The following is a 15,298-nucleotide window of genomic DNA, read 5'->3' on the forward strand; positions in this document are numbered from 1 at the left end:
ATTTTAACGGTAGCTAATGATTAAGCAAGTATCTCCATAGTTTTCTTTCTAGCCTCCCACAAAGTCCGAGGATGCCCACAGTCGGGCCCTGGGGATTTATCCACCTTAATGCGCTTTAAGGCTGTAAATACCAACTCCCTAGTAATATGATTGTTTTCAAAACATCTCCACTTGTTTCCCTTCTCTCTTGAGCAGTGATGATTTCTCGCCTCAGTAAATTCTGAAGAGATAATTCATTAAAGATCTCAGCCATCTCCAGTGGCTTAAGATCTAGGCAGCTCTGCTTGAGGGGATCTGCCATTCACCTAGCAACCCTTTTGTTCTTAATAAAGATAGAAATAAAAATCTGTGAAAAAGCAAAATCACATAAGGAATTTAATAGTTTTTCTTGCTTAAGATGTTTTCTGGAGTAGAATGACACTCCTGAAACATCTTCAGCAGTTAGTTTGCTGTCAGATTATCTTGGAGGCAATGTAACAATTTTGCTAACAAATTATTCTTCCAAAATGAAAGGCTTATTGAAAATTGTTCCATAATTCTGATATTTATTGTTTTAAATCTGCTTCAAATAGATTTAAAAAGTGAAAGCTTCTCATTACAGGAGTGATACCTCTTGGATTTACTGATGAACAAGCGATGGAAGAAGTTTGCTGTTCGCATGCTTCAAGACCATTGGTGGGAGTTTCTTTCATCAGTCCTATGTCATATCAACTTCGTTATCCCTATAATAAAGTTCCAAGTACTTCAGAAAAAATTGATTTCATTGACGAGAAAGGTAAAGTGCTTTAAAATTTGTAAAAAATCCAATTGGTGATCTATTCATTTAGTATGTTTAAGATTAAAACCATTTTAATTGTCTTTCTTTGAAATGTCTTGAGGTAATTTCCTCTTTCAAGGCATCAAATAAAATCAGGCTGTTGTAGTTGTGAAGGATCCAAAATTTATTTGTTTGCAAACATACTGGCAATGGCCAAAGAGGGGCTGATTTGAGCAGTCTCAGTTGTAAGAGTGTAAAGAAGCATAAAACTTGTGGTTATAATAAAATCAAGCCAAACTAATTATTATGGGTAATATTTTGAATATGCATGATAGTGGGTAGATCACCAATATATAAATTTGATGGGTATATTTGTTCAGTCATGAATTCTGTTTGCCCATAGATAATAGGAGATACTGATATTAAACATTTTGCACATAATCTTTATGTTAGAGACTTGAAAGATATAATTGAAACCTACTTTTAACATACAAACTTGACAGTTTTGAAATTCTTTAGAACCCTTTTGCTACATTGGAACAGGCTGCAACTAGACCAACTCTCCAGTTTGATGTCAGACTTATTTTCATTATTTCAGTTTTGTTCTTCTGTTTGCTTATGCTGTATGCAGAGTTGACTCACTGATGTTTTTATTTTTGCTTTTGCTTTTTTTATCCTGTGCCTTAGTGTTCACATTGTAAGAAGTCATTCAAAAGAATTAATATATTACACTTTGGTAAGATAGATGTCAGCAGTATGACTGCTACTTTGCATAAAGATACATTTTCAATGTCTGGTTATAAAGCTTTCTGATTGAGAAGTATTATCTTTGCTACCAGGTTTCCTTGACATAACTCAGCTTTTGAGACATTGTGGGGCTGTTGCTGTCAGCCACTTGCTTCCTTTGCGCAAAAGCTAGAAGTGGAATGCCTTCCTGAAAAATCACAATTGTATTGATAAAAAACAGGATACATATTTATGCTGTTGTAACACTTAATGCATAGATGTTGTACAGAGGAATTTGGGTGCTTTAAGAAATGTGCATATTGCTTTCAAATCACACAGCCTTCATAGGCTGTGCAAATAAACTTGACTGTTTCAAGAAATCTAATACTTGCAACTTGTGTTTGAAGTAGTTTGCTCAAATCAGCCTGGTGTGATGGCCCTTACTCTAGCCAGATATTGTATGATTTTGCTACCATAATAAATAGAAAATTAGTGATTGACAAATGGAAAATTAGATTAGAGTAAACAAGAGAAAATCTGCCGATGCTGGAAATCCAAGCAACACACACTGGAGGAATTCAGCAGGCCAGGCAGCATCTATGGAAAAGAGCACAGTTGAGGCTTCGGTCTAAGACCCTTTGGCAGGACTGGAAAGGAAGAAAGACATCCAGTCTTGCTGAAGGATCTCAACCCGAAACCTCAACTGTGCTCTTTTCCATAGATGTTGACTAGCCTGCTGAGTTCCTCCAGGATCTTGTATGTGTTGCAGAGAACCAATTAATATCACTTAAATAATTCTGTATCTCTGCAACTTCATCAGAAAAAAATTGCATGCTGCAAATGAGCACTGTGGCTAATACTGTAAGTCATAAACTGGCCCTTAAACAGGGGAATCTCTTTATAGTGTTATGAATGTACCACAGCTCTGAGGGGCCGAAGGGTGCGGGGTAGCCCCCTCCTTTGTGAGAATTGCAAGATCACTATTGAGTCCTTTCAGGAGACCCAGGAAATGAGAGAAAGACATGCAGAATTCACAAAGATTGGAATGTGACCTGGCCTCCGAGAAGGCGGACCCATTGACACCGGCTATTGTCTCTTAGAGCCGGACTTGTGTATTGCATCCTGTACCATGCATCGAAGCCCCAGGCAATGAACCGAGGGGGAGGTTGGTGGAGATATTGCATCATCTCAACCTGATTGACATCTGAGACCCTGTGAGTCAGGATAAAAGAGGGTCTGTGGGAACAGCCCTTCAGACACACCAGAAGAAACGCTAGCAATCCCGTAATAGCGGAAGCCGGTGGGAGGAGACACCTGTGTTCGGTTCCATTTGCCCCGGAACCTGTGCCTTTTACCACAGGAGACTGGCTTTTAACTAACAACGGGGAAACCAACTCCCAACGACTCGGAAGGATTGGCATCATAAAAGAACTGGGCAAGTTTAACCCGTCTTTCTCTCAAACCCAAAATGCTGCAGCTTGAACGAACTAACAGTGACTTTTATATTTCCATCGGACAATACATTATCCCCTAGACAACGATAGAGCTATTTCTTATTGATTATTATTATACCCGCGCTTTTAGATTTAGTATTGACGACGTATATTATCTGTATGTTTGAATTGATCTTATTTTTGTGTATTTTTATCAATAAATACTGTTAAAAATAGTACCATCAGACTTCAACGGACCTCTCTCTCTTTGCTGGTAAGTGACCCAGTTACAGGTTTGTAACAATAGCTGCTGCTTAAATAAGCACTTATGTTATGCTCCTTGGATTTTATCCATAATTTCTCCAGTTTTTTTTATTTTAAAGCTATAATTAAATGTTTTTGTGATTTCCATGGAAATTGTAATCACCATCAATTCCATTTATGCATTTTAATTTCCACTTTTTTCCCATGGTCTGTAAGCTGTACGTTAATATTTAATTCTTTGTACTTGAATTCCTTATAGTCATGAGTTGATACTTACCTCCTGTGATTAGTTGTAGTTTCTACATATCAAAACTATTTTCTAAAACCTATAATGTATAATAAAATAAATGCTTGAAGATTTTGATTGTATGAAAATACTCTTCTTTTTCTTGGGTATTCATGATCTTCAAATATATTTATCCTAGCAAGTTGTCGTTTGACTACTGATTCCTGGAGTCAACTGATAGATTGTCCTGGAGCCATGTACCTATTGTCAGGATTTGCAACGATTCAAAAATATGTTGATGTCGCCATTATTAAGGTTAGTCTAAAATGGTCAATTCAAGTTAAATTTTTTAGCCAGGTCACATGTAGCATGAAAACTCTATCTGGCAGAGTTGAAGAAAGTAATTGTATCCTTTTCTGAATAAGTATGTTTTTTTTCCTCAGTGCTGTATTTTTTTAAGCAACAGAAAAGAAAATATTTCCTTGTTTGGCTGCATGTAATAATTTCTGTTGTCCATATTACTTCAAAGATGTCTCAGACCACAATGGACTACTCAGCTGAAAACTCATTCCAATGAATGATGTTTTTGACTACAGGGTAAAGGATGAGCATCCCTGTACCAAATAAGGTTGAAATTATGATCTTTGTGTAGCTATATGGGTTGGAGCTTAGCTTGGAGTCAAACATGTCACCAAAGTGGTGCATAGCTTGGTTCAGGCAAAAAAGGGATTAAAGTAGTGTCTGGATAACATGATTTTTGGTAAGGATCAAAAGCTTTGCTCTGCATTTGGAGGAAATATCTTCCACTTGGCATTGAATGTTTGGTAGGAAGGATAATAATTTAAAGTTCATGGAAGAGTTGAGAGGTTGGGAATGAGGTAGAGTTGTTTGCATGTGAGATATGATGCTGTGAATTTGGATTATGTATATCTAGTACGTGTTGGAATTGGAATTAGTTGTTGAAAATTCATGAACTTGTGAGAAAAAGGGGAAGGCAAAAGATAAATTCTTGGATCCAAGTGTTGTGATATGGATCAAGGAAGAGGGCCCTTGGCAAGTGATTCTGAGTGTGAGTGTGTGTGTGTGTAATATTATGATAGGTTAGTGAAAACCAGTTGGACAAAGGAAGGAAGGATGAATTAAAGAAAGTTTGGCAGCTTTACCAGGTCAAAGGTTGCAGAAGGATCACAGAGGATGAGGGCATCTGTTGTCACAGTCAACTAATTATGTCATAACGGGGAAGGAAGGCATTGCTTAGATCAAACATTTTGACTAATCTGCCCATACAAAAGGGGCCAAACCAATTGGTTTCCTAAGGAATCAAAGTGTAGTCATAATTGTTATTGCCATTATCAAATAATGGTTGCCTTTTTATTATTGTTTCACTTGTTTGTCATAGAATTGGTGCGTTTGAAGTTTAGAATAAGTATATATCCCAATAGATTTTTGTGACCATTTTTCACTTTCTTCTAAAAAAAACCTTAGAAATAACATCATTGGAAATGACACCTCATAATTGTATAATGTTCTAGTGGTGACCTTCAGTTTGTTAGGGAAAGTGAAGAGGTGATTGACAGGTGCTAGAGGGAGGTATTCAACCCAAGGCTACAGGATGGGTGACTGTCAGGAGAAGGAAGAGAGAACGTCAGATAGTGGAGAGCACCCCTGTGGAAGTCCTCAAAAGGGGGTGGGGGGCGACCTACTGGGAGAAGCAACAGCAGCCATGTCTCTGGCCCTGTGGCTCAGAAGGGTAGGAAACTGCAGAGGGTGGCAGTAGTAACAGGGGGCTTTGTTGTCAGAGGACTGATAGGTGGTTCTGTGGGCATGAAAAGGAAACACAGATGGTAGTGTTGCTTCTGGGTGCCAGGGTTTGCAATGTTTCTGAACGTGTCCACCATATCCTGAAAAGGGAGAGCGAGTAGCCAGAAGTAATGGTACATATTGGAAACAAAAAGGGTGGAGGTCCTGAAAAAATGAATACAGGGAGTTTGGAAGGAAGCTGAGAAGTGGGACCTCAAAGGTAATAATCTCAGGGTTACTGCCTGTGCCGCGCAATAGTGAGGATAGGAATAGAATGAGGTGGCAGGTAAATGCGTGGCTGAAGAATTGGAACGGGGGCAAGCATTCACATTTCTGGATAATTGGTACCTTTCCTGATGCAGGTGGGACCTATACAAAAGGGACTGGTTGCACTTGAATCCAAGGGGGACCAATATTCTTGCGGCAGATTTAATAGCACCGTTGGGAGTGGTTTCAAGTAATATGGCAGGGAGATGGGAACTGGAATGATAGAGCTGAGAATGAGCCAGCAGGTTTACAAGTAGATGATGGGTGTAACATGAATGCAAGGAAGGACAAACCAATGGTTGGGTACAAATGCAGACAGAGCAAAGTTTAAATTGTACCACAGAGGAAAAATTCAAAAGGGCAAAGAATGCAGGACTGAAGGTGCTGTATGTAAACGTTCATAGCATTCGGAATAAGGTGGATGAACTTGTGGCGCAATTAGAGATTGGTTGGTATGACACTGTGGGCATCATTGAGTCATGGCTGAAAGAAGGCCATAGTTGGGAGCTTAACATCAAAGGATATACTTTGTATCAAAAGGACAAGCAGGAAGGCATAGGCAATGGTGTGGCTCTGTTGGTAAGAGATGGAATTACATCTTTAGAAAGAGGTGACATAGGGTCAGAGAGTGTTGAATCTTTGCATTGAGTTAAGAAATTGCAAAGGCAGAGAAGCTACTTTGGGTATCGTATATAGGCCTCCAAGTAGTAGCCAAGATATGGGTTGAGCTGGGAAAGGCATGCAATAAGGGTAATGACACAATTGTAATGGGAGACTTCAATGTGTAAGGGAATTGGGAAAATCAGGTTGGTGTTGGATTGCAAGAGAAGGAATTTGTTGAATGCTTGCAAGATGGCTTTTAAAACCAGCTTGTGCTTGAACCAACTTGGAAAAGCTATCTTAGATTGGGTGCTATGTAATAACCCAGATCTTATTAGGGAACTTAATGTAAAGGAACCCTTAGGAGGCAATGATCATAACATGATTGAATTCATACTGCAATTTAAGTGGGATAAGCATGAGTCGTGTGTATCAGTATTGTAATGGAATAAAGGGAATTACAGAGGCATGAGAAAGGAACTTGCCCAAGTGGATTGGAGGAGGGTAGTGGCGGGGATGATAGCAGAACAGAGATGACTGAAGTTTCTGGGAATAATTCACAAGACGCAGGATAGATATGTTGCACAGAAGAAGTTGTTAAATGGCACCATGGTTGACAAGGGAAGTTAATGGACTGCATAAAAGTCAAGGGAAGGGCATATAAGGGTAGCAAAAGTGAGTGGGAAGTTGGATGATTGGGAAGCTTTTAAAATTCAACAAAAGGCATCTAAAAAAGCTACAAGAAGGGAAAAGATGCAAAATGAGGGCAGAATAGCCAATAATATAAAGTAGGATACCAAAAGATTTTTCAGTTATATGAAGAGTAAAAGGGAGGTGAAAGTTGATATTGGACCACTGGAAAATGAAGCTGGTGAGGTAGTAATGGTGGACAAAGAAATGGCAGATGAACTTTTGCATCTGTCTTCTCTGTGGAAGACACCAGCAGAATGCCAGAGGTCTGTGAGTGTCAGGGAGCAGGAAGGCACGCCATTGCTACACAAGGGAAAAAGTGCTAGGCAAATTCGAAAGGTCTTAAGGTGGGTAAGTCACCTGGGCCAGATTAACTATATCCCAGAGTCTTGAGAGAGGTTGCAGAAGAGATAACAGATGCATTGGTCATGATCTTCCAAGAATCACTTATTTCTGCCATGGTCGCGGAGGACTGAAAGATTGTAAATGTTACACCACCCTCCAAGAAGGGAGGAAAGCAAAAGAAAGGAGATGAAAGGCTAGTTAGCCGAACCTCAGTGTTGGAGTCTACTTCTAAGGATGAAGTTTCGGGGTACTTGCAGACTGATGATAAGTCAAAGTCAGCATGGTTTCTGTAAAGGGAACTCTTTTCTTCAAGGACGTAACAAGCAGGGTGGACAAAGGACAGGCAGTGGATGTAACTTACTTGGATTTTCAGAAGTCATTTGATAAGGTGCCACACATGAGGCTGCTTAACAAGATAAAATCCTATGGTGTTACAGTTAAGATACTGGCATAGATAGAGGAATGGCTGCCAGGCAAGAGTCAGTGAGTGGGAATAAAAGGGGCCTTTTCTGGTTGGCTGCCAGTGACTAGTGTTCCTCAGGGGTCAGTATTAGGACTGCTACTTTTCACTTTGTTTGTCAGTTATTTGGATAATGGAATTGATGGCCTTGTGGCAAAGTTTGCGGATGATACGAAGGTAGGTGGAGAGATAGCTAGCGTTGAGGAAGCAATACAAATGCAGTAGGACTTAGACAAATTAGAAGAAAGGGCAAAAAAGTGAAAGATGAAATACAGTGTTAGGAAATGTCTGACAATGCATTTTGGTAAAGGGACAATAGTAGGGACAATAGTGTGGACTATCTAACTGGGGAAAAGGTTCAAACATCAGAGGTGCAGAGGGAGTCCTCGTGCAAGAATCCCAGAAGGTTAAGTTACAGATTGAGTCTGTAAAGAAGGCAAATGCAATGTGGGCATTTATTTCAAGGGGAATAGAATATAAAAGCAAGGAAATAATGCTGAACCTTTATAAGACACCGCTCTACTGGAGTAATGTCAACAGTTTTAGACTCCCAAAAAAAATGTGTTGTCATTGGAGAGAGTCCAGAGGAGTTTCACGAGGATGATTCCGGGAATGAAGAATTAATATATGAGGAGCGTTTGGCAGCTTTGGGCCTGTACTCACTATGATTTAGAAGAACGCGGGGGGGGGGGAAGGGGTCTCATTGAAACCTACTGAAGGGTGGATGTGGAGGAATCCAGACCTAGAGGGTATGGCCTCAAAAGTAAGGAGTGCATCTTTAGATCAGAGGTAAGGAGGAATTTATTTTTTTTTAGCCAGAGAGTTGTAAATCTCTGGAATCCTCTGCCATAGACTGTAGTAGAGGCTAGGTCCGTGCGTATATTCAAGGCAGAAGTTGATTCTTTCGTGATTGGTCAGGGCATCAAGTGATATGGTGAGAAGGTTGGTGTATGGGGTTGAGTGGGTTCTGGAATCAGCCGTGATGAAATGGCGGAGCAGACTCGACGGGTTGAGTGGCTTAATTCTGCTCCTACACTTTATGGTCTTGTAATGTAATGTATTTAAATTAATTTGAAGCTGGTGTGTAATGAATAATTTTAATAAAGATTTTTAAAATATAGCACAGCTCGAACAGTGAAGGCAACATCATCATTTAGCTTCCACTAAATTAGCAAAAGAAGTGAAATAAAAATAGTGTATTGCTCAAATAAATAAATTCCTGGTCTTTCAGGAGAAGTTAACATAGAACATAAAACAGCACAATACAGGCCATTCGGCCGACTATGTTGTGTTGACTTTTTAAACTTGCTCCAATATCAATCTAATGCTTTCCTTCCACATAGCCCCCCATTTGTCTTTCACCCACGCGTCAATTTAAGAGTCTCTTAAATATCTCTAGTGCATCTCCCTCTACCATAAACTGTCAAAGCACTTTCCACACACCCACCACTCTGTGTAATAAAAATAAAACTACTTTTGACCTCACCCCCCCTCATATTTTCCTCCAATCATCTTAAAATAATGCCCTCTTGTATTTGTTCTGTGCTGGGATTGGTCGTTGGATATCCATTCTATCCATGCCCCATCTTATACACATAAATTAAATCAGCACTCATCTTCTGTTTCAAAGAGAGATGCCCTAGTTCACTCAGCCTTGCCTCTTAAGACATGTTCTCTAATCCAGACAGCATCCTAGTAAATCTCCTCTGCACTCTCTCTAAAGCTAAATAAATAAATAGGGTTATTCAGCATTGTTTAATATTGTGTGACTAGAGTAATCAAGTTCTGACTGTTATGTGGATTAACCAAGGAGTTCTAGCTTCCATTTAAAAATATGGTTAAAGTATTTATTTTAGCATTATTTTAACCCAGTAAGTTATAGATGTATGTAAAATGGTTGAATGTATGTAAAATGTAAAGAATTGGTTTTGATAAATTTAATTCTTTTGTAGATAATTATGCCTAGTGTTTGTGCTGCTTCCAGTTTATATCAAGGGAAGACCATCCTGTTCATGCAGTCTTTCATTGATTCTATTATGGTTATTGGATTTATTGAGTATGCCCACAAGAAAATGAATCTCACTGTTGTATATAGAGATATGTATGTGCTTCGATAAGAAACTTACTTTGAGTATTGTACTATTCAAGCAAATTATCCTAAAAAATTCTACTTTCAGACACAAACCAACTATTCCATTTGGAAGGATATTATGCCTCTGCAAATACAGATGATGGGATTACCAAGTCATGTTGGTGCAGACATCTTTTCCCATCTTGTCACTTCTCTCTACTTTGTTATTGCTTTTGTCCCATTTGTCAACTTTCTACTGATTAATCTTGTAACAGAGAAAAAGGAAGTGAAAGAAGTTATGAAGGTGATGGGACTATATGACTCTGCTTTCTGGTGAGCTAAAATGTTGAACTATTTTGTGAGCTAGTTAAGAAAATGTTAAGTTGACCATCTCTGGACACCTAGTTCATTGTCTTTGTTTCAATTGTGTGTGTACGTCTGTATTTGTGTATGTATATATGAGTTTGTTTAATTTTGCATGTCAGGTTGATGACATCACAATTTGAAAATAAATCATATGAACTAAGGCAACTATCTGTGTATTGCATCCTCTTTGGGCTGAAGGATTGTCTATTTTAGAAAATTCAAATTATGTATGCAAATTCAATGCTGAATCAAGTACAAACTTTGATAATCCGCTGTTTAAAAGAACTGATGGCTTGGTATCTGGCTCATCAGTTGTCAGTTTCTATTTCCCTCCTAATACACGTGGCCCTGGTTACCGTGTCCTCTATAAGCTCACATTATTACTCGTTAATACACTTTTCATTCACTTTAAAAATATATATATTACATAGCAGTTTGTTAGAGTATCAATTGGAATAACATCCAGTAATCCAAAGCTTTTGTCAGAGAAATGTGCTATAATGTGTATTTGAGTTCTGCGAAGTCGAGAGACTCGTGGAGGAAGTTGTAGGGAATTGGCAGCTGATAACATAGCTGAAAGTGGAGCGATTTTAAAGCTTAGCATCATGGGTAGGCCAGAAATTATTTTGCAGGCATCTCTTCTGGAGCTGGAAGAGATGGGAGAAGAAGGATTTTGAGGCAATGGACAGATTTGAAAGCAATAGTTAGAATTTTGAAATACAATGGATTTTGTTTAATTGGATTATTGGTTAATCAGGTTGATCCTGTTTATTTGGAACAACTCTAAAAGAACAAAAACTAATCAAGAAAATTTTGAAGATTCCCTTTGCTTATCTGAGACACAATGCCACTTATTTAGAGACTGTGGCCTAACTGGTTCTAACTAGTGTCAGTTGCATGCACTCGTGTAGCTATTAGATGCTACACTATGCTTAGAGTGAACAATTTTTCAATAGTGTCTGTTGCATATGATTGTGTTCAAGATATGATTTTTGTCATTGGTGGTTGGAAGAAATGAGCAGTAAGACAGTTTTGAACTGTTTTACTTACTGCAGTTTCAAGCATTCAGGCTTGGAGATACTAGAAACGGGCGGGAGTGAAACAAAATAATTTCAATTCAATTATGAGCTATAAGGAATTTGAAAGTATTGACAACCATCTTGAATGCTACAATGAAAATAAAGATCTGGAGGATGCAGTCATTGGTAGCATTTTATGAAGGCAGTCTGCCATCTGCACTATGCACAACACGCTGGAGGAACTCAGCAGGTCAGGCAGCATCCGTGGAAATGAACAGTCAACATTTTGGGTGGAGACCGTTCGTCAGGACTGAAGAGGGAGGGAGCAGGGGCCCTATAAAGAAGGTGGGGGAAGGGTGGGAAGGAGAAGGCTGGTAGGTGACAGGTGAAAAACCAGTAAGGGGAAAGATCAAGGGATGGGGAGGGGAAGCAGGGAGGTGATAGGCAGCTGGAGGAGGAGGCAGAGTGAAACTGGGATGCCGGAAGGAAGGGGGAGGGAATTACTGGAAGTTGGAGAATTCAATGTTCATGCCAAGCGGCTGGAGACTACCCAGACAGTATATGAGGTGTTGCTCCTCCAACCTGAGTTTGGCCTCATCATGGCAGTAGAGAGGGCCATTAATGGACATATCCGAATGGGAATGTGAAGCAGAGTTGAAGTGGGTGGCAACCGTGAGATCCTGTCTGTTGTGGTGGACGGAACGGAGGTGGTCAATAAAGCAGTCCCCCAATCTGCGTCGGGTCTCACGGATGTAGAGGAGGCCGCACCGGGAGCACCAGATGCAATAGATGACCCCAACAGACTCAAAAGTGAAGTGTTGCTTCACCTGGAAGGACTGTTTGGGCTCCTGAATGGTGGTAAGAGAGAGATGTAGGGGCAGGTGTAGCACTTACGCTTGCAGGGATAAGTGCCAGGTGGGAGATCCGTGGGGAGGGCATGTGGACCAGGGAGTTGCGGAACGATCCCTGCAGAAAGCGCAGAGGGGTAGAGAGGGAAAGATGTGCTAAGTGTCTGCATTGATTTTGTTCATTGTGTATACTGGATGAATTCCTCCATCAATAACTATTAGGAACTAATAACGTTTTATAGTACTGTCATACTGTTGGTACTGTTCTAATCTGTTCTGTATTTCATTTAAATACATAATTTGCTTTTCAGTTTGTCTTTTTAAATACCTTTTTAACTATTTCCATGAAACTTTGGCTAATTGGGGCAGTCATTTAATTGGGCCAAAATGTACTTGCCCCACTGTCTCCTAATTAACTGGAATCCGTTCTTATTGAACAAGAAGCCAGTGTTTGTTATTGAAATCAATTTTTTCCCACTTTTATATCAGAAAAATTACATTAATGGCCAGTACTACTGAGGTTTGCTGGAATTAACACTTACAAAGTCACAAATACGGTTGTATTAAAACAAAGACTAAATCATCCACAGTAAGTTAGTACTTGATATTCAAATATAGAAATCTGATTACAATGCAACAAGCTCTCAAAGTGGGGAACTACATCTTTACAACTTCTGTTTTTCCAGATATTTGTCTTCACTTGTATTTAAATTTGCATTTGTGCTACAATGATCAGTGCCTCCACAGATTCTGCTCTTACCACTAAACTGCTGAGTTCCAGCTGTTAAATGTTTGCTCCAGATTTCTTTATTTGTTTTGTGTCTCTTAATGACTAATACTTGCAAATTTTGAGGGAAGAAAGAATCACAAAATTCTGATTTTGTTTGAAACAATCAAGTTCTTACTTGTCAGTTCACTTTTCTGTTAATACCATGAAAACTAAATGGAGACTAGAATTTTGTTATGTACAGCAGTGATGTTATTGGAATAATAATACTTTTGTAGATTCAAAGGTGTTGAGCGATCATCCATAAAGGCATGTCTGTACCAACTCTTACCAAACCAGAGCTAAGTAACCTTCACTGGACTCTTGATTTATATAAGTGAGTCTAGTTTAGTTCGTAGCAGAAGTAAAAATACAGAGGCATGCACAATGACATTTGTGGTAAAACTTTGAAAATGAAGCTCAGGAATTTTGTCAAAAGCAAGCCTCCTATGTTGAGTTTTGCAAAAAATATTCTGAATTCATAAAATATGCAATGCCTTTTGAAATGAATGCTCAGAGATTAGAGCCATTTCTCATTTACTGATTAACTATCCTTCTGTTTTGGCAGGTTATCCTGGGGCTTCTTGTATATGATTTTAATCTTCATCCTATCTTTTGTGATGGCAGTCATTGCTACTCAGACATCTCTGTTTCCAAGAAGCAGTATATTGGTCATTTTTCCTTTGTTGTTCCTTTTTGGAATTTCTATTGTAAGTCATACTCTAAGTACACAGTATATTGATCAGTAATGACACTTAGTCCTTTAGCTTTGAGATATATAAAGGCACAGTCTTAATTTTCAAACAACTTGCTAAAGTAATGTTAAAAATGTCAAAATTCTATATATATTCTGCCACTCCTTGGATCAGATTAACATAAAATTGATAATTACTAATTTTTAAGATTTGTTAGTGCAGGAAACTGCACAAGAAATTATTATAGGCAAGCATTAGAACAGATTTTAACTTTTGTGTGATTGATCATGTCACAATGATGGGATGCCAGAGATGTTTATCGTTAGTTTAATTTCTTCATTGGTAGAAGACTTGCCTCTTAATTTGCTTTGGATGTTACTTTTAATGGATGTATCAAGAAGCCTTTAAAATTGGATATCATTTTCTTAATTTTGAAAGTGTGCCAACATTGTTCTTGACAAACGTTCATTCTATTTGGACTTCCTAGCTAGCTAAAAGACTGTTGCCCTTCTTTGTGAATTACGACCAAAACAGGACTACATCGAACTGGGAGGAGAGAAGTGTATGTCCAACTCTTGTTTGCCCTCCAAAATGTATTACCTCACTCTTGTCATTATTAGGAAATATCTGTACCAGCTTTTTATAGGAGCCAACCTGTATGTATCCTTCATCTTTTTTCTCTGGTAACCTTGATCTTTTTTCTTCTTTCAGAAATTGACCTTTAATTTTCTTTTATTTCCAGTATCCTACTTGAATAATGATTTAGAATTCTGTGTCCTAAAACCAATTATGTAAAATCCTATACCACCATTGCTTATCTTTGGCAATCTGACTTCCTTTGCATTAGTTTCATGCGTCTCATCATAATTTTTCAACGTCTTGTGGTTTTGCTTAACAGCTGCTGAGTTATTTACTGCAGCCATTTGCTGTGATCTACTGCTTTCCTCTTGATCATAGAGTTGTACAGCACAGTTGCAGGCGCTTTGACCCATCACATCCATGCTAACTGAAGCACCTATTTATACTAATCCCATGTACCCACATTAGGTCCATAGCCTACTGTGCCTAATGACTCAAGAGCTTGTCTAAGTACTTCACAACATTTAAGAAGCATCTGCATCACCACTTCCATTGTCGGTGCATTAAACATTTCAATCCCACTCTGTGTGGGGGAGAAATCCCTGCTGATCTCATGTACACCTTTCACCTTATACCTATATCCTCTTGTCTTATTACACCCTCTTTGGGGAGGGGGATGTGAGGATGTTTTCCATTTACCCTATCTATACCCATCATTTTGTATATCTCTATCAAGTCACTCCTCAGCCTTTGTTCCAGGGGAAAGCAAGCCCAGCCTATTGAACTCCCCTTATAATTGAAGTACTTAATCCAAGCAATATATTGGTGAATTTCCTCTTGCCCTTTCCAGTACAATTACATCCTTTCTACAGTGTGATAACTAGAACTGTCCGCAATACTCCAATGCGGCCCAACCAATGTTGTAATATGACATCTCAACTCCCATATTCAGTGCTATGACTGATGAAAGTAATTATACATGCCTTTGTCTGACTGTCTCCACCTGTGCTGCCACTTTCAGGGTTTTCTGCACTCCGTTCATGAACACATCCTAGAGCACTATGACTTACTGTGTATGCATAACCCTTGCTTGCCCTTCTGAAATATAGCAGCTCCTGCTTCAAAACATCTGCCATTGTTCCTGTACCGAAAAAGACCAACGTAACATGTCTGAACGACTGGTGTCCTGTCACACTTACCTCAATAATAAGCAAATGCTTTGAGAGGCTGGGCAAGGACTACATATGCAGCATGCTACTGCCAGCACTGGACCCCCTACAATTTGCCTACTGACAAAATTGATCGACAGATGATGCGATAGCCGCAGCTCTACACACCGTCCTTACACATCTGGAGAAGAAGGATGCTTATGTGAGAATGCTGTCC

The 15,298-nt window shown here is 39.1% G+C and overlaps 1 protein-coding gene across 1 annotated transcript in view; it reads left to right on the top strand.

Moving 5' to 3' along the window:
- Nucleotides 1-15,298, top strand: part of abca5 (ATP-binding cassette, sub-family A (ABC1), member 5) — a 111,018-nt gene that overhangs the window by 11,452 nt on the left and 84,268 nt on the right. Inside the window, exons 3-6 of the mRNA XM_059948569.1 lie at nt 602-775; nt 3,606-3,721; nt 9,746-9,972; nt 13,207-13,348. Coding sequence (XP_059804552.1) covers nt 602-775; nt 3,606-3,721; nt 9,746-9,972; nt 13,207-13,348 — 659 coding nt within the window. The remainder of the gene's footprint in view (nt 1-601; nt 776-3,605; nt 3,722-9,745; nt 9,973-13,206; nt 13,349-15,298) is intronic.

The sequence above is a fragment of the Hypanus sabinus genome, chromosome 23, assembly GCF_030144855.1.
Source record: "Hypanus sabinus isolate sHypSab1 chromosome 23, sHypSab1.hap1, whole genome shotgun sequence".
Classification (NCBI taxonomy): domain Eukaryota; kingdom Metazoa; phylum Chordata; class Chondrichthyes; order Myliobatiformes; family Dasyatidae; genus Hypanus; species Hypanus sabinus.